The sequence below is a fragment of the Danio rerio genome, chromosome 3 (assembly GCF_049306965.1).
Source record: "Danio rerio strain Tuebingen ecotype United States chromosome 3, GRCz12tu, whole genome shotgun sequence".
Lineage (NCBI taxonomy): Eukaryota > Metazoa > Chordata > Actinopteri > Cypriniformes > Danionidae > Danio > Danio rerio.
Genome location: NC_133178.1, coordinates 50,537,769 through 50,565,455, shown reverse-complemented (window position 1 = coordinate 50,565,455; position 27,687 = coordinate 50,537,769). Strand labels below are relative to the sequence as shown.

General features: G+C 40.3%; 1 protein-coding gene across 1 annotated transcript in view; it reads right to left on the bottom strand.

The window, feature by feature from the left end:
- Positions 1–27,177, bottom strand: part of tecra (trans-2,3-enoyl-CoA reductase a) — a 31,975-nt gene extending 4,798 nt beyond the window's left edge. The window contains exons 1-6 of the mRNA XM_001921316.7: positions 25,153–27,177; positions 24,358–24,409; positions 24,204–24,248; positions 13,724–13,827; positions 8,180–8,295; positions 7,838–7,943 (exon numbers count right to left, since the gene is read on the bottom strand). Of these exons, the coding sequence (XP_001921351.2) occupies positions 7,838–7,943; positions 8,180–8,295; positions 13,724–13,827; positions 24,204–24,248; positions 24,358–24,409; positions 25,153–25,332 (603 nt within the window). The 5' untranslated portion in view covers positions 25,333–27,177. The remainder of the gene's footprint in view (positions 1–7,837; positions 7,944–8,179; positions 8,296–13,723; positions 13,828–24,203; positions 24,249–24,357; positions 24,410–25,152) is intronic.
- Positions 27,178–27,687: the final 510 nt, after the last annotated feature.

Sequence of the window (27,687 nt, the reverse complement as noted above, 5' to 3'; positions counted from 1 at the left end):
ATATTGTATCATGTCGGAGCATTAATTCCTTGGTACATCAGGAACTGTGCTCAGGGTCATAGTCATGTTGAAACATCCAGCCCTGCCACAACTTCATCCTGAATATTGTTCTACAGAATCTGCTGATACTGGGCGGAATCCATGCAACCTTTAACTCTGACAAGGTTTCCAGTATTGTGCTTGCCATACATTCACACAGCATGATAGACCCTCCATCAAATTTTACAGTAAGGAGCAAGTTCTTCCCCTGGAATGCTGTGTTCTTTTTCCACCATGCAAAGTGCCTATGGTTGTGGCATCTGTCCACAGTATATTTTTCCAAAATGATTCATTCTTGTCCAGCCTTTACATACCTCAAACGACTCATCCTTCCATTAAGCCGTGCTTTGTGAAGAATGTGCTGGACTGCGGACATTATCAGCAGCAAGACATTACTGGAGCTCTTTGGAGGTGGTCTGTGGTTTGTCTGTGACCATTCTAAACATTCTTCACGCTTCTCAACATCTACCACATCTTTTCTTCACAAGAACTGTTCCTGTGGCCAGTTTTGAAACAAAAATGGGAACTGTTCCTGTGGCCAGTTCCCATCTTTGTACTATATTTCTGAAATTTGGCTTATAGGCCCGTTTGGCCATCTCTGCTTTAAACTATTATAAATGTCATTAAAAGTCACTTTTTTAAGGTGAAAAGTTGTTGGAAGAAAGATTAAGGGTGCATAACACAATTCAAAAGTAAAAAAAAAAAATTTTAAAATAAAATAAAATAAAATAAAAACATTAATCACAAAATATGGAAAACTGCAAATTTACAGATTTATTTTACTGTGTAGCTGTCAGCATATTTTGAAAAACAAAACTTATTTCAATATTTTTGATCGATTAATGCAGTCTGGGGTATTACATTTTTTTAAAGAGCCTGTTTTATGTATTATAAAAAGGTCAATCATCAGAAAAATAACAGGAACAAACACAGCACATACTGTGGTCATTCATTCAATTCAATTCATCTTTATTTGTATAGCACTTTTACAATGTAGATTGTGTCAAAGCAGCTTCACATAGAAGATTATAGTGAACTGAAACTGTGTAGTTCAATTTTCAGAGTTTAAGCTCAGTTCAGTTTAGATTAGCTCAGTTCAGTTCAATGTGTTTTAATATTTACTGCTGTGAGTCCTGAATCACTGGGAAACATCCATACACACATTCACACACATACACTACGGACAAGTAAGTTAACCCAATTCACCTTTACCACATGTCTTTGGACTTGTATAGGGGAAACCGGAACACCCGGAGGAAACCCAAGCGAACAGGGGGAGAACATGCAAACTTCACACAGAAACGCCAACTGACCCAGCCAAGGCTCGACCCAGTGAACTTTTTGCTGTAGTGACAGCACTACCTACTGCGCCACTGCGTCTCGGGTATACTGTGGTATTGTTGTGAAAATGAACTTTAACCCTTTATTCCCCACAGCTTCATAACTGGCCGCATATCTGGCTAACGTTCGAGGTTACTAAAGTAACCCTTCGTTCCCCGAGGAGGGGAACGGAAGCACTATAAGTGGATTTGATTGTTAAAATCCACGTATGGGAGGTTCGGTTCAGAAGCTACTCGTCTGAAAGAGTATTGAACAGGCCAATTAAGAATGAATTGGCAGCGCAAGCCTGCGCAGGTGAGCGGCATAAGCAATCAACTGAGTATATAAGCTCACCTGGCGCCAGCAGACGCTATCCTTTTTAAGCTGAAGAGACTTTCAACAGCTAAGGGACAGTCATTATGGTGACGGAGTATAGTGCTTCCGTTCCCCTCCTCGGGGAACGAAGGGTTACTTTAGTAACCTCGAACGTTCCCCTTCGGGGGGAACTTCAGCACTATAAGTGGATTTGATTGTTAAAATCCACGTATGGGAGCGCATTGAAAGTGCCATAATGACTGCACCTTACCAACACCCCCGATGAGGAGATAGTCAAGCAAGCGTGACGCACTCACATCATGGGGGGCGCGGTCCTCCAACGTGTCCCTGGCCCTAATTTATCCTACTTCAACAGAAGTTTTACGGATTTAGATATATTTTTTGGGAAGTCGTGAGCATCTAGATAATTCTAGGAAAATACGACAATACGTTGGGAAGCGTGCAATCCCGATAGGGAGGACGCTGCGGAGGCCATCCGTTACCCAAGGGGGGATAGATGGCAGAATTTACATATGGACTAGCCCTAAAAAGGGGGAGTACGCATAGCAAAAGAGTGGTTAGCGGGGAGGGAAGACACGGGTCCGCCCAGGGGGGGACTTAACCGTGGCGGAATAAGCATATGGGATCGCCTAGTGGGGATCACGCATAGCAGGCACCTTTACCCAAAACGCGGGCTGACCAGCGGGCAGACCTACAACGTAGTGGGCCAGCAAGTGACTCCTCCGCTGAGTCAGTGCTGGGGGCCACGGAGGAATCTGCAGGGCTCACCTGACGGGGAACTTTACTGACAGATAAAAAGGCGCACGTATCTCCGTGTTAGGGAAAATGGCGCAGCAAGCGTGTTTCAACACCCTACCGAATTGTTTCCTCAATCACCAAGGGTTACCTAATACCCTTGAGGAAACCGGCTCCACTCGCAGATTGTAAAACCTTGCAAATGTGTTGGGTGTCACCCAGCCCGCAGCTCTACAGCAAACGCGAACTGGACAGTAAAGAAGGGCTGGGTCTGCCTCCTCCGAGGGCAGTGCTTGCAGGCTCACTACCTCGTATTAAAACGGAGTGGTAGGAACCTTGGGCACATATCGCGGGCGGAGTCTCAGGACGTGAGAGAAGCCAGCCCAATTACAGGCACGAGTCACTGACCGAAAAATGCCTCCGGGTCCCCGACCCTCTAATCGATATCAACGCGACCAGCAGAGCTGTCTTCAGGGACAGAAAAATACTGAGTCGAGGATCGAAGGGATCTGACGCGGCTTGTGTAGCGAGGGCGAGATCCTAGAGGGCATGAGAGGGGGCGGGTTGATTAATTCGCTTAACGCCCCTGAGGAACCGGATGATGAGGTTATGCATTCCCACGGTGCTGCCAGCCACCGCGTTATGAGAGCGGAGATGGCAGCCACGTAACCTTGAGTGTGGAGGGCGACAGCCTGCTCTCCAACTTCTCTCGGCGTAAAGAAAGCACAACGCTGATCTGGCAAATTACGGGGGTCTTCTCAGCGAGAGACACACCATTCAGTGAATAGACTCCACGTCAGGGCATAGGCGCGCTCGGGGAGGGGGCTCTAGCCCGAGTGACGGTATTAGCCACCGCAATCGGAGGTTACCTAAGTCTTCCTCGCGTCTAAAAATCTCCAAAGATCGGCGAGGGTGCCAGGTGGTGCCCTGTCCCTGAGAGAGTAGGTGCTCTCTCGAAGGGACTGCCAGGGGAGGGCTATCGCAAGGGAGAGCTCTGACATCCAGGTCCGGTTGGGCCAGAGGGGCGCAATCAGCAACCTGTTCCTCGTTCTCCCTGACCTTGCACAGTAACTGCGCGAGCAGGCTAACTGGGGAAAACGCGTATTGCGCGTGCCCCGAGGCCAGCTGTATGTATATTGCCAACTGGCAATGAGCGATCTCGGGGGAAGCAACAGATCGATCTGGGCTTCCCCGAATCGCGCCCATATCAGCTGAACAGACTCGGGGTGGAGTCTCCATTCTCCAGGACGCAAGGCTGCCGTGAGCGCATCGGCTGCACGGTTGAGCTTGCCTGAATATGAATGGCGTGCAGCGATTTCAGCCGCGGATGACTCCAGAGGAGCAGACGGCGGGCGAGCTGAGGCATGCGGCGAGAGCGCATACCCCCTATACAGTTGATATACGCCACCGCCGCCGTACTGTCCGTCCTGACCAGCACGTGTTGCCGCTCCAGCACCGGAAAAAAACGGTGGAGAGCGAGGAACACTGCCAACAGCTCCAGGCGATATGCCAATGCAACTGGGTACCTTTCCACAGGTCCGCAGCCGCATGCCCGCAACGCACAGCCCCCCAGCCCGTGTTGGAAGCGTCTGCTGAAACGACAACAAGACTGGACGCCTGTTCTAGAGACACCCAGGCCTGTAGGAACGAGGGGTCGCTCCAAGGGCTGAGGGCGTGGCGACACAGCGCAGTAACAGAGACTCTGTGTGCGCGCGCGTGCCATGCGCGTCTGGGGACTCGATCGTGATCAGCCAGTGCTGAAGTGGTCTCATATAGAATAATCCGAGCGGCATGAAGCGGCTGCGGATGCCATATGCCCCAGGAGCCTCTGAAATAGTTTCAGTGGGACCACTATTTTACTGTCGAGCTCTCTCAGACAGTACAGCATCAGCTGAGCGCGCTCTCCGGAGAGGCGCGCTGCCATGGTGACCGAGTCCAACTCCAGCCCGAGAGAAGAGATCCTCTGCACGGGGGCGAGTTTGCTCTTTTCTCGGTTGACCTGAAACCCCCACAGGTGGAAGTGCCAGAGCACTTTGTCTCTGTGCATAATCAATTGCTCCGAGAGAGGGCAAAAATCAGCCAGTCGTAAAGAAATCGAGTATGCAGATGCCCGCGAGCCGAAGGGGCGCTGAGGCACCCTCCGCGGGCTTGGTGAGAACCCGCGGAGACAGAGAGAGCCCGAAGGGGAGGGCTTTGTATTGCCAAGCTCGACCTTCAAACGCAAACCGCAGAAACTGTCGGTGGCGAGGAAGAGTGGAGACATGGAAATACGCGTCCATCAGGTCTAATGCTGCAGACCAACCCAGAGGACGAACGCACCGGAGGATGCGCTTCTGCGTGAGCATTCTGAACGGCAGCTTGTGCAGGCAGCTGTTCAAAACTCGCAGATCTAGGATTGGCCGTGACCCACCGCTCTTTTTGGGCACGATGAAGTGTGGGCTGTAAAACCCGCTCTCCATCTCGGCTGGAGGGAGCGGCTCGATTGCATCCTTCGCCAGGAGGACAGCAATCTCCTCTCGCAAGACAGGGGCGGACAGGGGGCTGACGTACCAGCAGTGGGGCAGCGCGGAGTGGGTGTGCTGATCCGGGAAGCTCGCGGGTCCCACGGAAAAGCTGGAGGTGAGATATTTGCTCTCACTCCGAACCCGAGCTCCGGAGGGGAGGCTCGAGGGGTGGGAGAAAGGAGACCGTCCTCTCAGCGCTCGTGAGCCACTGGCGAAACGCACCGAATCTACAAGCTAGAAAGCATAGCGTCCCAGACTGGCAGATTTCGGGCTGTCACATCTGGGGAAGTGAAAAGTGCCCTTTCATAATGTTTTCATGGCAGTAAAAAGTGCCGTTGGAAATGGGGCCCCGCCCTCCAGCGGGGAAAGAGCAAGTTCCCTCTTCTCCAGATGGCCTGTCCCAGGGGCGCTTCGCGGTCCGTTGCCGGACTTAGCGGCGTTCTGGGCAGGGGGGCTGCCTGCTTCCGAGGTGCCCGACGCGCTCGCTTCGCCGGAGGCGTGTGCGGGGGCGGAGCAGCTCTCGTAGGCGGGCGCCTTCGGCGAGGAGCAGGTATGAATGGCACGGCGAGCGGAGCGGGCTACGGACCGCCGATAAGACATCACCCACCAACTGCTCTCTCACCGCCTTGAATTCCTGGGTGAATTCACAGACAGTGTCGCCGAACCTGGCTGGGGATATGGGGAAGTCAAGAAAGCGGACTTTGTCGACTTTGCGCATATCAGCCAGGGGTGGCGCTCCTGGACCACTAATGTGGACATCGTCCTCCCCAACGCACACGCAGCGGACTCAGTAGTCCGAAGAGCTAAGTCGGCGGCGGTGCGAAGCTCGTAAGCCTGGGTTGGACCCACCCTCGTGCAGCTCGGCCAGCGCCTGCGCTTGGTAGCACTGGTAGGTGGCTATCGCATGCAAGGCGGAAGCAGCCTGGCCCGCAGCTATGTAAGCTCTAGCTCCGAGGGAGGTAGATAACTTACAGGCTTTGGATGGGAGACGAGGCGGACCCCGCCAAGAAGAGGCGCCGCGCGGATTTACCGCCATCGCGCACTCAACTTGAGGAATCGCCACATACCCCCTGGCTGTTTCACCGTCAAGAGTGGTTAGGGTGGAGGGACACGCAGCACGAGCAGAAAAAAGTGCTTTACAAGACCGCGTCGGTCCGGCCGCGGAGCTGGGGGATAAACTATCTCCAACCCACGGCCGAAGCAGCCCAGGAAAGCACGGCTAACATGTCCGTTTCAGGATCCGTAGTGACAGCACTCACCAGCCCGAAGGGGGCGAGCGGGTCTGGATCATCATCGGACAATGAAAGCCCACCCTCCGATGCCGCGGTGGACATCTGGTCTCCGGTGTCATCGGGCGTAAGGGCTACCATCTGTTAGACGGGTTGCTTCCCCCGCCCGAAGCTTGGATGGAGCGCTTAGAGGAGCGGGAGGTCCGCGGGCCCGTGGGCGACGGATTATCTCTCGCTGAAACCCTCAGATCTGCCCGAGTGCCCGCTGCAGAGCAGGGGACAACTGGGGTGGTTCGCCTTTTTGCAAAGGCTAACCGCGATCTTGCGCAACAGTCATGGCATCGCAATGACGACATGAACTGCCCGCGAGCAGCGCATTAACATGCTGGACCCCCAGACATGTAACGCAGTGCCCGCGCCCATCATCCGAGGACAGGAAACCACCGCATCCAGAAACGCACAGTCGGAGCGCCGTCCTGAAAAGGACGTGCTGCACGACTGTGTTGCTCTTTCTGTGAAGTTTGCAACTTTATACGCACCGCTCTGGAGGACCGGACCCAAAGAACGCCAGGCAAGGGAGAAACCCAGCTCGACCGTCTGGCGCTGCGTGTACACACTCTGGACCGGGAGAATGCTCTCGTTCGCTCAGAATCGCTGGTCACAGCAGGAGGAACCCTCATCGACTCGATCAGAAAGTCTCTGAAGCGAAAAGGATGGCGTCTGCTGGCGCCAGGTGAGCTTATATACTCAGTTGATTGCTTATGCCGCTCACCTGCGCAGGCTTGCGCTGCCAATTCATTCTTAATTGGCCTGTTCAATACTCTTTCAGACGAGTAGCTTCTGAACCGAACCTCCCATACGTGGATTTTAACAATCAAATCCACTTATAGTGCTGAAGTTCCCCCCGAAGGGGAACCATAGTTTGACTCTTTCCCTGAAGAATCAAGTTTTAAACATGGTAAACTTTAAGATTTAAACCTCAGCTGGATGCTTTTATTCACTGAGAGATGTTTTACACTGCAAGGAAGGTGATTTTCAAAAACCCATAATAGAAGCTCTTTAAATGCATTACAAAATACTAAATCATACTGATTCCAGAGGGAATTTACATACAGTTGAAGTCAGGATTGTCAGCCCCCCTGAATTATTAGCCCCCCGTTTATTTTTTTCCCCGATTTCTCTTTAACAGAAAGAAGATTTATTTAACACATTTCTAAACATAATAGATTTATTAACTCATTTGTAATAACTGATTTATTTTATCTTTGCCATGATGACAGTAAATTGTATTTTACTAACCATTTATCAAGACACTTCTATACGGCTTAAAGTGACATTAAAAGGCTTAACTAGGTTAATTAGGTTAACTAGGCAGGTTAGGGTAATTAGGCAAGTTATTGTATAACGATGGTTTGACTATCGAAAAAATATAGCTTCAAGGGGCAAATAATATTGACCTTAAAATTGTTTTTAAAAAACAAAAACTGCTTTCATTCTTGCCAAAATAAAACAAATAAGACTTTCTCCAGAAGAAAAAATATTATCAGACATACTGTGAAAATTTCCTTGCTCTATTTAACATAATTAAAAAAGAAAAAAAAATCAAAGGGGAGCTAATAATTCTGACTTCAACTATATATAGCAAACCCACACACAATTGCAACTTATACTCACTTTAAAAATGTTACGAAATGGCATGGTGCCATGGGAGAAGCGATGGACAAACAATGTCTCCATGATCCTCTTTGCATAGTGGAAGGTGTGACAGGCACAGGCTATACTGTGGAGAACAGAAAGAAGCTCAGTTCAACAGGTTCAGCTTAACCATCAAATAAAAGTTTATTCCTGAGAGACATCAATCAGATGCTTCTCAACATCATTCCCAAAATACACTTATGGGTCAGTATCTTCCTTGACCAGTAGGTCAGCTGTTAGGAGACACTGTTCCCACTGTGTCTGGATTCAAGCCAACAGAGTCAAAGAAAATCACCTCTGTGGGCATGCAATGATACTTACTGCACAACCAAATGTTTACTGGCGGTGAAATCGTACTTGGGAGCGTAGATTAAAGGCAGTCTGAAATAAAACAGCAGGTACAGGACAAGTGGTCCAATGCACTCGATTAAGAACACCTGCAAACACACATTCAGGCTGATGAAGTCAACATATGAAAGAGCTCAAGCCATTTAAATTCTGTAAGAATGTGAAGAATGTGAAATATGATATTCTGGAAGAAATTGTAGATCAAGGCTTACAATGGGCCATCACAAAAGCCCTTTTAGTTATTTATTATTATCATTCTTTATTTCTATAGGGAAATGCATTATATCAAGAAGCATCTGTAAAAACACAAATATGTTGTGAGCACTGAAGTTGACATTAATCCATTGTGCTCCATTTTATGTTTGGTGCAGTAGGAAGCGATGTTAGAACTCAAGAAGCAAGCTAGAAGCAATAAGTTCCCTGGTTCAAGCCTCGGCTGGGTCAATTGGCATTTCTGTGTGGAGTTTGCATGTTCTCCCCTTGTTCATGTGAGTTTTCCTCTGGGTGCTCCGGTTTCATCCAACAAGTCCAAAGACATGTGCTATAGGTGAATTGGGTGAGCTAAATTGTCCATAGTGTATGTGTGTGAATGAAAGTGTATGGCTGGCTGTTTCCCGGTGATGGGTTACTGCTGGAAGGGCATCCTCTGTGTAAAACATAAGCTGGATAAGTTAGTGGTTCATTCAGATGTTGTGACCCCTGATTAATAAACGGAATGAGCCAAAAAGAAGAGTATTAAATATTTATATTAATATATATATCCAGCCATACACTTTCTTTTTTATCTACATTAATCTCACTGTAATATAGGAATTAATTTAGATTAATCTAGATTAAAATGGCTCATTTGAATTCTGCTGAAGGTATTCAGAATATGTGTGCTACCTAAATAATGATGACTAATAAATATAAGTCTTTGAGAATAGATTTCTCAAGCAAGGTGGTGCATTAGACCAGGGGCTCACCTTCTGTTTCCAAAATGCATCACAAACTGCTTGAGAAACTGTCCTATGATTATTGGTGATGAAAATAAAAGATTCAATAAGATGCAGGCACGTGCACACATAGGGCTTAACCTGTGCAGTGCACATGCCCTTTTTGGTGTTGGATAGAAAGTGCCCTTCCAAAATGATGTAAAGTGCCCCTGCGACACAACCCCCTCCCCCCTATACCACCCTTCAGTAGGCGCACTACAACACCACTCTTGAGTCTCGACAACAACGATAACAACAACAACAACAACAACAACAACAACAACAACAACAACATTCCATTTGGCGTGTGTTATTAAATTCTCTCACCAGTCCTTACTCCCTATTTGTGTCTAATACTCCAGTTTGTCATGGGGGCATGAATGAAATGTTCATGAGTGAGTGTGAAACTGCAGAACTGCAGTTTAAGTCACCCAAAATTACAGAAAACTTCCATGTAAACGTAGTCAGTAGTGTCTTCGAAGTAAATAAAAGATCCAAAAGGGCATCCTGCTGATTTGATTCAGAAGGGCACTTTTTTGTCAGAGGGCTCACGGGTCAGGTATACATCCGCACTAAAATATAAAGGTGAAAGTCATCATAGCTTGCATAGAATAGACCTAGCTCAAACAGTCTCGCGTTAATGCACCACGTTAACACTGATAACAGCCCACCACCAAATTATATTCTCACAGGCCACTTTATTATAATTACCATATACACTTACTGGCAACTTTACTAGGGACACCATACCAGTACCAAGTTGGACCAACTTTTGACTTCAGAACTGCTTTGATACTTTCTGGTATAGAATCAACAAGGTACAGGAAATATTCCTCAGAGAGTTTGGCCCATACTGGCATGATAGCATCAAGCAGTTGTTGCAGATTTGTCGGCTGCACATCCATGACGCAAATCTCCAATTCCACCACATCCCAAAGGTGCTCTGTTAGATTGAGATGACTGGTGACTGTGGGGGCCATTTGAATGTGGCACTGACACGCCCAATTCAAAGTCAATCAAATCAACTTTCTTACCTATTGTGATGCTCTGTTTGAAGTGCAGCAAATCATCTTGACCATGTGTACATGCCTAAATGCATTGAGTTGCTGCCATGTGATTGGCTAATTAGAAATTTGCTTTAACAAACAGTGTACCTAATAGATAGATAGATAGATAGATAGATAGATAGATAGATAGATAGATAGATAGATAGATAGATAGATAGATAGATAGATAGATAGATAGATAGATAGATAGATAGATAGATAGATAGATAGATAGATAGATGTACATATTGTGTTTTTATACAAAATAAATACTAAAAAATAAATACTATAAATAATTCACTTTTACATACCAGGGTATAGTAGAAAAGACTAAAAAATAGAAATGTATAATGTCAAATATTCGGATTCCAGATTTTCAATGGAAAGCTTTATTATTCAGCTTTCAGATTATATATAAATCTTAATTTCCCAAAAAAAAATCTGAGTCCAGGGTCATAAATTACAGTGTATGACTGACATCATGCATTCCTTTGGAAGTCAGGATAGGGGGGAATATAAGGGGGCTACACATGCCCAAGGTGAACGTAAGGTGACCGGGATCAACACCTGTGGGTAAACACTGCCAGAGAGATTACAGGTTCTGAGAAAGAGATTGATTACAGGGAAGGTGAGAGAAAACTAAACCTGAGTCCTGTGCACATACTGTACAGAACCTGAGTTGACTTTTACATGAGCTAAACACACACAGCCAGACTCTTTACCCTATAACATATCAGTGGAAGTTTACACATAGATTACAATTCTGAATTTAAATGCTGATTGGATGAGCCGTTGTAAAATGCTACTGATTGCACACAGCTGTATAATAAAATTAATGCGCCTGCTGTCATTTACTCTGGTCACAGAACAAAAAACAATTTGACTAAACCAAATATTTAACTATATTTGAGGTATATATGTGAAAGTTAAAGAGCAATAAAGGATGTTTACATAAATTATAAAGTCTGTTAATCTTTAAAAAAAAAACATCTCAATGATTAACATTTCAAGCATTAAAGATACATTACATTGCCACCATAAACTGCACCAAATTGCATTTACTCAGTTTGGATTTATGAGTAAAAAGTACATATTTTGTCCACCTCAAATATGAGATCCATATTCCATTTTATTATACATAATTTGTATGACGATTCATTAAATATGACACATAAAACACACATGTTCAGCTACTTTTATGGGGATTTCTTATTTCTTACATCATGATTTTTATAGACTATATCCTTCTACACCCTTCTATCCCTAAACCCAACCCTCACAGAAACATTCTGCATTTTTACATTTTGAAAATACTTCATTCTGAGTGATTTATGAGCCGTATTCATTATAGAGACCAAAAAATGTCCCCACAAGGTCAACATGTACTAGAATTTGTATATTGTGGGGACATATGGACATATTCTATATTATATTGTGGGGATATTTTGTCCCTAAAATGTAGGGAATACATCCACTACCTGACAAAAGTTGTGTTGCGTATTTTAGGAACAAAAAAAATCTTGACTTCTAGCTGATCGTTTATAAAAATATGTCTTACATAAAAAGCAAATGCCTCTAGATTATGCTCTTTTTACTAAGGTAAACTATGATTGTGCTTTGACTTTTAATTACTTAATTAGGACAGTAAGGTCTGACTTTGCTTAGACAAAAATCTTTTCAATTAACAGAAATAATGTACAGTACAGAATGATGCAGTGGAAAAGGAATTAATGTTGTGAATGACTCCCATGAGCTTGGAGGACTGCATCCAAGCATCTCTGCAATGACTCAAATAATTATTATTATTAGTTAATTTATTATAAAAAAGTCATCTGGAATGGCAAAGAAAGCATCCTTGCAGGACTCCTAGAGTTCATCAAGATTCTTTGAATTCATCTTCAATCCCTCCTCCTCCATCTTAACCCAGACATGCTTAATAATGTTCATATTTGGTGACTTGCCTGGCCAATCCTGGAGCACATTGAACTTTTTTGCTTTTAGGGGCTTTGATATGGAGGCTGAAGTATGAGAAAGATTTGCCCTCTCCTGTGGTTTGTAATGTAACGGGCAGCACAAATGTCTTGATATCTCAGGCTGTTGATGTTACCATCCACTCTGCAGATCTCTTGCACGTCCCCATACTGAATGTAACCCCAAATCATGATTTTTCCTTCACCAAACTTGACTGATTTCTTTAAGAATCTCGGGTCCATGCAGGTTCCAATAGGTCTTCTGCAGTATTTGTGATCATTGAGATACAGCTCAACAGATGATTCATCTGAAAAATCTACCTTCTGCCACTAGTCAACTAGAAATCAAGTTGTTATTTAATGCTCTTACAACTAGGATCGATTTTTTTTGTCACAACCCCCCCCCCCCCCCCATTTAAATAAAATGAAACACGAATTTGAAAATTGAGGTGAGCTTTAGTTTACTCACATGAAGATCCTGTGAACTTAAAGTAAAATGTTTGAGTCGTTAGTTTTAGTCAGTTTTAGGGATAGTACTAGTTTGCTCCAAAACAGAGACAAAGTTCATGTTTACAAAATATAAAACTGATATAAAATCCAAAGCTTGTAGTTTGTTGTTTCTGCCTAAATGGATCATTGATTTTTTTCTTATCACCCCATACTTCAGTTTCTCATCACATCTAGACCAATCAAATGCTTTCTAGCATCTGAAATGCTTTACCACTTCATGATGCTTCTGTCAGACGAACGCTGTCAGACGAACACTGCTCAGACGAACACTGCTCACTTTAACGTTAATTTTGCCAAATAACGGTGCTGATTACTGGGTGACAAACTGTTATAATACGCTGAAAGCATTTTTTAAATAATAAATATAATCACTATAACTTGTTCCTAATACAACAACAAACTCTGCACCGCATTAAATGTCTTTACCTTGGTGCAAATGCTTGCGCTCCTGTTTTTTTCTGCTACCTCGCTGCACGCACATCCTAAATGTTTACAAACCGGTAATTCATCGATTGGCTGTTTTTATTTAAATTGGAGGATGTATGTGCCACTCTCTCTCAATTTTTTAAGTTGAGATTATGTCAAGCATCGAATAAAAATAAAAAATCCAAGCACTTCACAGGACATTTAATATTAACAAGTTCTTTTACATTTGCAATCATGCTGACATGCTGATATTCTGGCCTGATCTCATGAAAAAAACTTTTATTTTATTTTATTTTATTTTTTTTATCTTTTGTCCGTTTAGTGGCTACTTCTTGCAAATTCAGTTGTGCAAATATGTACTTCAAAAGGAGGCTTGGCACCAAACCCTGTCCCTAAAACCAACTATCATTTGGGGATGAGCAAATCTTACTAAAATCTATGAATAAGTTTATACAAAATCGTATGAATGAATGATTTATGTACTCAACAAAAGGTTTTATATGATTATATCAACAATTACAATAATAACATGCATGCTTATGTGTTGTGTGTCACTGTGTTTTAGGTGTTTTCTGTGTGCTGAAAACTCACAGTTCCCCATGCGATCTGGGCTCCCAAGTCTCTAAAGTAGAAGGTTGCAGTGGTTCCCACAGGAAGCTCCTGAAGGATATCTTCATCTTTTAGGGGTTTTCCTTCTGAAATAATTATAAAAACACTTTGATATCTAACAGGAATACACAATTATCTTCTACTTAAAAGTTGCCACAATAGAAAAAAATCAATAAATATATGCTATAGAAGGGCTGGGCTGATAAACTATATTATATCGAATCGCAATAAAAAGTATGTCAATAGAAATTTTAAGCTCTGGACTTTTTTACTCTAAATTGATCTAAGAGCCAATCACACAGCAGAAATAACAATGGGAATTCAAAAGTGTGTTGATATTAGAGATGTACTGAATTTTCAGCCACCGATACGTTGTCATTTGATGGACCCTAATTTTGTGGATTTTGTCACTGCAGTGATAATCTTTTAAATATAGAATAATTAACAACTGATATCGAAATATCATTGACGTTTAATATTGAAAATAACTATAGAGAATGCAGTTCTGCCATTTCACCTAGCCCTATGACATATTGCTAATGCTCTGCGTGTCTTTTATACCTTTTTATCTGCCCAGAGAATTTGGACAGATTACTGTCATTTTAACATACGTTCCAGGCCCAAAATATGAGGAAGCTGCAAGATAAATAACAGCTATTATGATGCCTTGGCTCGTTCATCGGATCAACCAATTTTAATTCTTGGGGATATGACCTTATGTGAGTTATCAAGCTATTTGCCCACTTAACATCAGTATATGGACTGTTGAGGAAGTCGGACCACAACATCATACACCTGTTACCCAAATATCGAGCTAAGTTTCAAAAAAAAAAAAAAAAAAAAAAAAAAAACAGTGACTAAAGAGATTATTATGGACAGATCAGAGCAAAGAGGAACTTAGGGACTGCTTTGAAGATATAGAGTGGCAAGTGTTTTTTGACGCATGTGAAAATGTACATGAAACCATTACATCATACATACATTTTTGCAAGAGTAATTGTGTTAAGACTAAAACAATTCAGATGTACCCAAATAATAGGTTATAGTTTGCAAACAATCTTAAAACATGTGTAAATGAGAAAAAAAAAATCTGTTTTTTTAAATGGAGATACTGAATTAGAGAGAAAAGAAAGAAACTCAGGGGTCAAATTAAGAAAGCAGAATTAGCATAGAAAGACACGATTGAGGATAAGTTATTTAAAGGTAATGCTAAGAAGGCATGGGGAGGAATGAACAGTGTCATGGGAAGAAAGAAACAGGCATGTTTATCACATGGTGCACCTATGGTAGAAGATTTAAAGATTTTCGTTGCTAGGTTTGATAAAGGGGAATGTGAGAAAATATGTTTTAATATTTCTGAACATGAGCCCATTAAACTTAATGAGAATGAAATAGCAGCCAGTCTTGCTAGGATCAAGCCAAATAAAGCACCTGGCCAAGATAGGCTTAAAGGTCGTGTGTTGAGAGATTGTGCTTTTTAGCTGTCTAGTGTATTCACTCATTTGTTTCAGCTTTCGTTGGACTCTAAGGTGGTTCCAAATGTATAGAAAGAAACAAAAACTTTTCCAGTACCTATAATGTCTAATGCCAATCAGTTAAAAAATTTAGGTCAATAGCTCTTACATCTATTTTGGGTAAATGTATGGAAAGAGTATTATCAAGGCACATCTGAAACAAAGTGGTCAAAGATTTGGACCCCCTTCAGTTTGCATACAGGGGAAAGAGGGGCACAGATGATGCTGTAATGACTTTGTGTGATTTTGCTGCTGAACATATCCAACAGACTACAAATTATGTTAGGATTTTATTCATACATTTTAGCTCAGATTACTTGATTTAGCAGTGAATGGTGATCTTATTTAGTGTGTTAGAGCCATAAAGAGCACTAAGAGATTTGTCTTTTTATTTTTGTAATATTTTTCTGTAATATTATATTATTTGTATTGAGATACAAAGTTAGTGCTATTTGATACAGTATTTAACATTATTATTTGTGATATTATAATATGTGCATGACGTTTTATGTGTTCAGTAATGCCATATGTCATATGTATGCGTAAGCATCAGAAAAAAAGGATTAGAAAGAAGGAAGGGGCTTGATGATAGACAGTCTTTTGACCATTCTAAAACCATATTTATTTCGAAGCTTGATAAAGTGTACATAGTTCTTTTGTTTGCATTTTGATTATTGTTGTTCTCGACAAACAAAAAGTAAACTGTTGCACTGCAAGTTTTTGGTTTTGCGCGTCAAATCCTTTGTGCCGAGCCCCTATGGAAATGGTGAAGAACTTGAAGAATTAGATCGCCATTACATAGTGCATTAAAGATTTGCTTTTAAATTGTCCTCAAAGAATAGTTGTCAACAAAATGGTGTCTAAAACGATGATTGTAAATACAGGAGTTCCACAAGGAAGCATTTTATCACCCTTAATTTTTTCTTTTTACACAAATGAACTTAAGTTCAATGAACTTAAGTTAGTTAAATATGCAGATGATATGGCACTTGAAGGCCGGTTGACTAAATTAGGAACAGAAGGAGATACCTTGTACTATAAATATAGAAATTTGCTTCAAAATAAGTGTAAAAGGAGTTCACTGGAGATCAATTTTAATAAAACCAAGCAGATATTAGAAGAAATAAACTAGTACTTAGTCAAGGGTTGAAACCTCTGGTCCTTGAGGGACATGAAATAGAGACAGTTAGATGTTTTAAATATAGAGTGGGGGAACTATGACTTCACCTTGCATAAAACTGGTTCCCTCGTTAAAATCCCTATAGGATTTTCCCATTGGCTTTTCGAAGATTGCGAATAAAAAGCTCTGTGTTCAAACACTGTTCATTACACTTACACGTTTTGTCCAACTGGATAATCCTCACACGTAAATATAACTTTGAGCACTTTTGCAAAAACACATAGACCTACGTGCCTTTTATGTCGTTTTTATTTGGGAAATACTTCTGTTTTGCTTTACGATTGTTGTAAAAATGTTAAAACTATATATAAATGTGCCTACATATCATAAGAAATGTTTAAATAAGTGTATCGCTTGCGTGTGCAAAGCCCATTTACCTTAACAGACGACAGAAATGAGGCGTGAGAAACAAGCCTATCAAATGCCTGCAAGTTCCATCATAAATAGAAAACAACATTCAATGTTCTTTTTATGTAAAAGAATACAACGGAAAGCAACCCATACAGTCACATCTGCTATACATATTATGGAGGAGTGTAAATATTGCAATTATGACAGTTAATATGTATGTATTTTTACAAATTTATTCACAGGTTGCATTACTGACAGCAGGAAGAGACAGGCTACACTGGTAAGCAGTATTCTCATAATATCGTTTAATTAAAATAAAGGATTAACAAATTAATCGGTCTTGACAGTTTTCACTTTTACAAGTGAAGGCATTATCTACACACAATATGAATTCCCAATGACAAAAATACTACAAATTATAAAATATTATTCATGATAATACTTAAATCTCAGACTAATCCAAATGCCCAACACAAGCGAGCTGTGCTCCAGACCAGTTTAGCTTGATGATGTATAATGTTTAGCAACATTGCTTTTTAGCAACCGTATTTTTAAAGAAGCATAACCGATTAAAAAATCAAGAGTGAGATGTAACTGATGTGTTTTATGTCATAGAATAAAACGTGAAAGTATCTTGAGTTTGTGTTGTAGCCACGAACCTTATTTAAGTGATTTTACTTAAATCCCATTGAAAAAACCCATTGACTTTTGGACGAGGGAGCCAGAACTGCGAACTCGCTTCCGGGTTTTTGCATACAAATTGACGTCATAGTTCCTCACTCTGTTTAGGAACACTTATTGATAGTGGATTAACATTTGCTGCAAATGCAGAGTGCATTTTTAAAAAAGCAATGCAGAGATTATATCTTATTAGGAGGTTACAACAGTTTGGGGTGAGTCAAAATGTTCTGGAGATGGCATACAAGAACTTGGTTGAAAGTGTTGTGAGTTTTAACATGATTGCATGGTATATAGACTGCTGCCAATTAAGGAAAAGCAAAAACTGTGTCGAGTAGTAAAAATTGCAGTGCAATTGTACTTAAAGCACAAAGACAACCAAATGAAATGTATTTAATGAGAATTAAACAGAAAGCACACGTCATTATTAAAGACTGTTCCCATCCCTTAAATATAACATTTCAGCTCTTGCCATCAAAAAGACGTTTTAGGCAACCTCAAATAAAGAAAAATGTGTATCAAATGTCTTTTTGTGCCGGGTGCCATTGGAATTTTAAATACTGGGTTCTAAGGGTTTTAAATTGAGTTTTTTATTGTGATACATGTGATAGCGTTGAATGTATCTGTGTTGCCTGTTTTTTCTGTGATGTGTGTGATACGAATGCTGATGTGATTGTGTAGTGAAGCCAAAGATAAATTTCCACTTGTGGACAGTAAAAAAAGTAAAGTAAAGTAAAGTAAAACTATACTGAAGTACTTCAATGAATCTATTATCTATTTCTAGTTGCTATGGTAATACAACAACTATAGCAATGTAAACAAATTATCCAATACTGTACTGAGTTTCTGCAACTATATAATATTACAATACACTGCAGTTTACTGTATTAAAATAAAGTTTACTACAGCATTTACTACAGTTCATCAGTACGCTATTGTTAATACTACAGTACACTGTAGCATTCATTAACAAAGTGTTGCAAATACTGTAGTATATACAGTTTAATGCACTTTTAAAGGACTGTATTTTTTCATGTAGGTGACTTTAATCACAAGTCACCCCTCCATTACAAATCGAGATTTAATTTAGATTTAATCTCTTACATGGGAGGAGATCATAATCATCTTACATCTCACCATCAATGGTTAGTACAACTCTTGAAGTTCCCTATCTGTAGTTTTACAGATCTTACTAGCTGACTGACCTCCCTTACATTTACTCCCATCCAATATGGGTGCACATTACCTTAAAACCACAATCATAACCATCTGTGGCTAGTGCACTTTTTGAGTTCATGAGGAGTTTTAACTGTATAGGTCTTACAAGCTAACTTCAGTTACACTTCGCCTTAACATCACTCTCACATGGGTCACAAGCTTTAGTGTCAACACTCCTGTTCTGTTGTACAGTATGACTTCAAGCAAGCTTTAAACAGACATTTCCGGTGCAGTGAGGTGTGTGTGCTGATATGGTCACAACCATCATTGGTCTCCATTACACAGTAATGTCACCATTTCAGTTCTATACTCACACCACTCACAGCAGGATTTGAACTAGTGTTTTTGTTATGGGAACTATTTTTTACTTCGCTGTAAGAAAGTTTTCTTTTACTGTTCTACTTAACTCTACAAAGAAACAAATGTTTATTTTAGAAAACTTTTTTACCTTTAAAGAGATAACTTTTTTAATGGCCTACATCTCTTAAATCAAGCTCGGGTTCATTAAAAAAAAGTAATTTTGAAGAGCAGAAATTGTCACCTGCTCAAAAACAAGATATTGATGTTTAATTAATGCATTCTTTATCAGTTTTAACCTGTTCAATTAGTTTACAGATTAATTGGCACTTGCACGTAACAATTAATTTATGAACTGAACTAACATTTGTGGACGAGTCAACATCTTACTGATTCAAATGATCTATTCAAAGCAGGGCCGGAATGGGACTCCTTTTCAGCCCTGCAGTTTCAAGCCTCAGACCGGCCCACCTCAGTTTACGACTGACTATATTAAAATAACGTCATTTCCAATTCAGTTTCTAATTACACTTTCACGTCCTTTTTTGAGAAAACAGCTGCTTCAGAACTTCAAATGTTCAACAACCCTAACAGTATTATATGTCTTAACAATAAAAATGAAAAAAAAAAAAAAAAGTTACTCAAGTGAGGATCAAACCCAGATCAGAGGTGTCATAACCTATTGTGCTAACCACTTGACCACAACAGCTGTACATTAATTGGTGATTCATCTAAGTTATATCATTACTAACCTGCAGGCTGCATCTTGCTCACGAGGCTGTGATAACATAGATAAAAAGAGCAGAGCTGCGGTAAAATAATGAATAAGAACACTGTGGTCAAGTAAATAAATAAATTAATTTAAAAAGTGTGACTGCTGAGAGCTACAGATTCTGGAGCTAGGGACACCGGCCCTTGCCGCAAAAAAATGGACCGGCCCACCGGGAATTCTCCCGGTCCTCACGATTAGCCAATCCGGGCCTGATTCAAAGTGGGACTTAAGTAAACATCCCATTAATCCAAATGATCTGTTCAGAGTGAGACTCCAAAAAACAATTACCTGATTTTACCAACTGATCTGAATAGGTTTCACGTTATGAATGTGGTTTGTACTTGTTTTCACCTTAATTATCATGAATTATCAGTGTGGTTGTTAGAGTATTTGTTTAGAGTATTTGTCATTGAGTTTTCAGCACATCTGTTAATTTATTCATGACTTGGTTCGAACAAATCAGCACGCTCTTCTTGTGCGATCTAGCATTGAAGATTTGACCTATTACAATGTTCAGAGAGCTGCCACCTCTTTCAGTTTTTAAAGACTTAGCCAAAATGAGTTACTAAGTTTACAGTAGTATCACTACAATATTATGGACAGAAAATCCACCATTTCCACACAGCTCTCAGATCCGATCCGATCAGATCAGATAAATGCTGCTCTCCAAATGACTGTCTGTCTCCCCTTCTTCTGTGTTTGTCTTGCGACTGTAGGGCACATAATGAAACTCCTCTTTTCAAGCAAACCTTTTTCCCTTTTCGCCACTTGACACCCCTAAACAAAGCGGGACTCACCCACTTTCCTGACTTTTTTCAAACTAGGCATGTGAAAACCCTTTGCTGAGACAGGTTGGCTCTTTTAATGTGTATAATACAGATGCAGGGTATATAGACAGTGAGGTTTACATGGACATCAGTAATCAAATTATTTGCTTTAATCTGAATAAGAACAATATGATTAAGATGTTTACATGAGTTGCTTTTTGAAAGTTCATTTCATGATCCCGTTTTACATGTTATACCACATAATTAGATAAACATCATTGCGTCACCATGCTATCCACATTTACTCTGAAGTTTCATGTAATTTTGGATGTTTCATTCTTAATTTGTTGACTTTAACTGTAGTTTGGCACTTTCACTTTCATTCAGGGACGTTTCATTCATGCCCCCCATGACAAACAAGATATTGGATGCAAGGAACTGCTGGAAGAGTGTGGTTTCAGTTTAATTTTATTCCAAACAGCGAATGGGAAAAAAAAACCTCTGCATTTCTCAGTCGGTAGGTGCAGAGAATAGCATCAAACAGCCATTTGTGTATAGACTATCCTGTAACAAATTATGGAAAAAAAAAATATGTGGCGAAAATCCTACACGACCGTAATAGTTTGATTAAGGTGTTTACATGTTGACAATACTAACTAACTTTTCCATCTGAATAAAAATAACCAAAGAAAATCACAAACTTATCAAATCTGGAGACAGGACAATCAACACGACCTGGTGCCGTGTCTTTTTAAAAAAAAAGATGAGTGGCAAATCCGGATTTCACTACTTCCAAATGGAAAAAGCTCTCGGGTAAAAAATGTTTTTTTAACAAACATAATATTGTCGCAGACCACTGTAATTTACAAATGTAAATAACTCATTTCTAATAACTGATTTATTTTATATTTGCCATGATGACAGTAAATAATATTTGACTATATTTATTTCAAGACACTTCTATACAGCTTAAAGTGACATTTAAAGGTTAATTAGGTTAACTAGGCAGATTAGGGTAATTAGGTTTGTTATGCAGACTATCAAAAATATATATATAGCTTAAAGGGGCTAATAATTTTGGCTTTAATTTTTTTTTTTTWAAAGTTTCCTTGATCTGTTAAACAACATTTGGGAAATATTAAAAAAAAGAAGATTCTGACTTCAACTAAATGTGGGACATATATCGTTGAAGACAACATTATTAGCCCCCCTGAATTATTAAACCGCTTGTTTATTTTTTACCAATTTCTGTTTAACAGAGAGCAGATTTTTTTTTTCAACACATTTCTAAACATAATAGTTTTAATAACTCATCTCTAATACCTGATTTATTTTATCTTTGCCATGATGACAGTAAATAATATTTTACTCAATATTTTTAAGACACATCTATACAGCTTAAAGTGACATTTAACGGCTTAACTAGGTTAACTAGGTTAACTAGACAGGTTAGATTAATTAGTCAAGTTATTGTATAACAATGGTTTGTTCTGTAGATTATCGAGAAAAATATATAGCTTAAAGGGGCTAATAATTTTATCCCCAAAATGTTTTTTTAAAAATTTAAAGCTGCTTTTATTCTAGCCGAAATGAAACAAACAATACTTTTCCCAGAAGAATAAATATTATCAGACATACTATGAAAGTTTCCTGAATCTGTCAAACATTATTTGGGAAATATTTAAAAAAGAAGAAAAAAATTCGAAGGGGGGCTAATAATTCTGACTTCAACTGTATGTGATCGTCAACATATACAAAAATGTGTTTTGGTGATTTGTGACTTTAAGTAGATTAAAATCAAGTACTTTTGTACTTTGAGAAAGAAGAATTAAACCTTTTACGTAATATTTTATTAGGGTATCAGTAATTGTACTCAAGTGCCTTATTTGTGTAATTCGCCCACCACTGAACATCAATGAACTAAGGTTTACCTACACATCAATGGACTAAGGGTGCACTCACATTATGCTACCTGAACCATGCCTAGGGCTGTTTCCCAGATCATTTGAGAAGTGTAAGGACGTACTCACACTATATACCTATGTGCCTTGAACTGGGCCGACGCACGCTTGTGCCCCCTCCTGTCTTCCCCAATGGCCCGCACTCACATGACATTCGGGCCAGGGCCTGTTCAGTAAGCGCTTTCGCTCAGCACAGTGGATATTTCTTTAGTTATATCGGTTTAGACGTTTGATATGCAGTGACACACAGTCAGTTATTTCACTGAACAGATCAGCCACCTTTGACGCTCATAAACAATCATAAAGTCCTCGTGCTGCAGGAATTAAGAGGTTTGCTAAAGGTGCAGCTGTCGTGCAGTGCAGGGGGTTTGTGTCTTTAATCATCTAGGGCAGTTTGCATTCATTAAACAGTAAGAATAATTAATAAATCCACATGAAACAATCCCGTAAAAGTCACATCTCATCTTCCGTTTCGGGCTCATGTGCCCTTTGCACTCACACTACAAGCGTACCGCGCCTGAGCCCAAGTGAACCGCGCTCTGGCACACCTCTTCAAACCGGGCCAGGGCCGGTCAAGTGAATTGTGCCTGGGCCCAACCCCTCACTACACGACAGCTGCACCTCTAAGCAAACCTCATAATTCCTGCAGCACGAGGCCTTTATGGTTGTTTATGAGCGTCAAAAGTGGCTGATCTGTTTGGCAAAATATTTGACTGCGTGTCACTGCATCCCAAACGACTAAAACAATATAACTAAAGAAATCTCCACTGTACAGAGCGAGAGCGATTCTTACTAAACAGCCTCAGGCTCAGGAGAGAATGCAATGTGACAGGAGGGGGACAAGCGTGCTTCGGCACTGGTTCAAGGCATTTGTACATAGTGTGAGTACGCCCTAAGGTTTACCTTCACAGCACTTACTAGCTGGCCTCTTCTTTGATGTTTTTGTCATTAGCATGGCCACTAAAGTTTTTTTCTGGATTTTAACATTTGTGATAATGTATGACATTGTTCTGGCAGTAATTGGATAATTAAAGGCATATTGTGCCTTTAACAATGAAATTAATATTTTCTCCCATCTGGGTCACTTCACGTGGGATTTGAACTGTTGTTTCAAGAATCAAAGTGGATCTGCTAGAGAGGACATCCCAAACCCTAGTTTCTAGTGGTGTGATGTTTTTTAAATCAAGCTGGCCTGTACTCTAATACCATATTCATATCACTCAATTTTGATCATAAACCTTGATTGCACCAACATTTCCAAAGAAAGATGCTAAAAACCATACCCTTTAATTTGCCTGTTCTTTTAGGAATAGTTCAAAAATGAATGTTCTGCTGTAATTTACTCATCCTCCATTTGTTCCAAAGCTGTCTAAGGGTGCTTTAACACATGTGAATCGATTAATTTGTTCCAAAACAGGGATTTTAATTTTTTGGTTGAACTATCTCTTTAAGGCCAGTAGAGTAAGATTTACCCTCACAGCTCTATATTAAGTGATCTCTATGACACTCACACCTCTAAACCTCACTCCTATCTGGGTCACGGCACTAGCGTCACCCCTCTGGATCTACTAATATTACTTGAAGCTGGATTCAACTGGTGTAACCAGCACAGGAAGTTGGGGGACCTAAAAATAAAAACTGTTTGACTTCATGGTAACTTTAACAGTACGAAGTCAGCATGTCATTAACATGATCCATTAACGTTATAAAGTTCATATACTCACTTGGGTCCAGGCATAAAGACTGCCTGGCAGGATACCAGTGTGGATCTGCAGAAACAAAAGCCTGACATGTAATACTTCATCAACTTATCATCTTCCTTGTAGAAAGCTATTTATAGAAAGGCTTTACAATGCTTCAGCATCCAGCATAACTTACTTGATTTGTGGAACATAGACTTAATGTCCAGAATCGTGGCTGTTGGCTCTACCTGTAGAAAAATGTTAAGATGCTAAATAGCTAAGACATGCTAGCATAAACCACATTGTTCTGCAGCACTGTGTGTATAGAGTTGACCATTGCAGTTTTCCACATGCCATCATAAATCAGGCTTACTATATTCTCACTATGCATTTCTGAGAAATAGATCCTACATAGGAATCTGTAGAAGCGCAGGGGTCATTCTCATATTACAAAACCAACACGACTAATGCAAAAAATGGATGATTGTTATTTAAAAGCTACAGCAAGAGCATTAGCTGAGCTCATATTATAGTTGATATATCCATCTGTCATGAATAACAGCTGATGATTACAGAAGATCTTTGAATTGTGTTCACCCTAAGTGGGTCGCAATCTAAACAAAGTACTATTTTAAATCAAGAAAATGATGACATGAGTTATAACAATGTTTGAATAGTACATACGCATTCTTAAAGCCATAATTCTGTCATCATTCACTCACCATTCACTATTTAAGTATCTTTCTTCTGTTAAACACAAAAGAATTAATTTAAGAAATACAAAATAAATAATTTAATTTCTACAATGGAAGTCAATGGGTGCAAGCAACCAGCATTGCTTGTGTTCAACAGAAGAAAGAATCTCATAAAGGTTTGAAACTATTCCTTAATTCTAATAATAACAATTATTATTATTAATTTGTCAAAAAATGCATCTTGATTTAGGAATTTTTAGATATGTGGACTAGAAATAAGCAGTGAAAGCACATACCTTATCCAGCAGTAGTAGTTTTTCCCTGGTTTTGACATCCAGTATCTCCACCTCAAAGTATACAATCCGTTTGGCTTTTTTTGGAGGTTTTGGTCTGGGTTTTGGAGGTGGAGCAGCAGGAGCAGGAGCCGCCGCACCTTCACCCTTGGCTCCTTTCGCTTCTAAAGCTAAAGCATCCATGATAGCTCCTCAAATGTATCGAACACCGAATTTAGCCTTAAATCCGTATGTTAAAGTTTGGTCACTCTCTACATATCACCTCAGATCTTCGAAATAAAAAATCCAAATCAACGTCCTCAATGTTAAACACAGAGCAGACTGAGTCTACAGTGAGAAGAAGCAACAGTATGAGCGAGCGCAGTGTGATTAAAATATCTGCCACCTCTTAACACCTGAGGGCTGGCCATCGCAACCACTCCTATGAAGATGAAATCCGAGAGTCCCAAGACATAATCCGTGGCTTTTCATGCAGCTAAATTTATATGCCTGCTTTGCTGAATACCATCCCCGTGACCTTGTGGGATCCGGTCCAGTAGGACGTAGCTCATACATCCACACCGTTATACTGAGGGATAGTGTGTATCTGTACGGCAGAGAGAGAATATTAATACATCTGCCTTGCAAGCACTGTTATGTAATAGCTCTGTCAGAATGCAGGACATCTATTTGAGTTTGTCCACGGCCACACTAGCAATTAGACTTCTTGGTCTCTAGAGGTTTTAAATGTTTTAGGCAAGTCTCTTTGTGTGCGAGAGCCGCAAGTAGATGAGACACAGTGCTATTGGAAAATAGAGTTATCTGGTTTATTTACGGGGCAGTTTCCATCACCTGTCCTCAAGTCTTAAGGAAAGTATGCACAGAACAATGTTGTGTAAGGAGTAAAGGACAACAGGTTGCTGAATTTGTTTGAGTACAATAAACACCCAAGGTGGTGATGTGGTAACTTACTGGAATTATTTAAAACATTTCAATACATCTGTCAGGGTTTTGATTTCACCCCAAGCCTTTGTTGCTTTTGTAAAAATGCCATTTTGTAGCTAGTAACAAAGGGGTTAGCTATTGATATGATAATGTGTGCTATATGTGTGTGTATGTGAGAACAGGAGAAAAAGGAGGCATTACATACATTTTAAGGGGATATTTCACTCAAAAAATATAATTTAATTCCCATTTACTCAATCTCAAGTGGCTCCAACTCATTATGAGTTTTCTTTTTCAAAAACACTAAATTATTTTGCTGGAAATTGGCAACATTGACTTCAATAGTAGGAAAACAACTATTTTGATGTATTGATATGGAATTGTAATGCAATTTAGATCTGCCTGGAATTATTTTAATATGTCACAAAAACAGCCTTCTTTCCTCTCAGAAATATTAAGCTAAGAAGCATGCTATCTAACTTAGATATATCTTTGCAAAATATATAGTTCATGCTTTTATGTCCTTTAGGCTGGATTACTCTGTTCAATGGTTCTAGTGCATCTGCTATTAAAAAACTTCCAATTCCAGTGCAAAATGCAGCTGATAGATGAGATCTTACCAGGTCAAGAAAATATGATCATATCACCCCTATTTTATCTTCATAACTTAAAATAGTGGTTCTTAATTATAAGGCTTTAAATCAATGGTCTCAAACTCAATTCCTGAAGGGCGGCAGCTCTGCATAGTTTAGCTCCAACAACCTCTAACTTACATCTACTTAATAGTCTCTAGTTGTCTTGAACACCTTGATTGTTTGGATCAGCTGTGTTTAATTAGGCTTAGAGCAAACCTGCGGCCCTCCAGGAATCGAGTTTGAAACCTATTCTTTAAATAGACTTGCTCCTCTTTATCTAAGTAGCCGTCTGCCTCACTATGATCCCATATGGACTCACTGCCCGATTCCGGCCCGAGTCAACCAGGCATGATGTGGCGGCCGTTAGCGCGCCAATGCTGCCGCATGCATATGTAGGTAATGTGCGCTGCGGCCTGGAGCTGGATGAAACTGCAAACTGTCTTCAGCAAATTGATTTATTTAAATCTCTGCCCCTGGTTCTTCTTCATCTACCAGACTGGTCATTCTTTGGGTTAAACTGTATACCATCCCTACAATGCATTTAGTTAAACTGTAGTAAAAGTAAAACGATGGTAAAACAATGGTAAAACGATGGTAAAACAAGGGTAAAACAATGATAAAACAAGGGTAAAACGATCGTTTAACCATTGTTTTTACCATTGATTTACAATGGTGAAAAGATCGTTTTACCCTCGTTTTACCATTGTTTTACCATTGTTTTACCATTGTTTATTTACCATCCTTTTACAGTTGTTTTACTAATGTTTTACTATTTTACCCTTTGTTTTACCATTGTTTTACCATTGTAATCATTTTGTTTTACCATCATTTTACAATTGTTTTACTATTGTTTTACCCTTTGTTTTACCATTGTTTTACCCTCATTTTACCATTGTTTTACCATCATTTTACCCTTTGTTTTACTATCGTTTTACCCTTGTTTTACAAGTTTACTGTAGTAAACTAGTTTTACTATGGT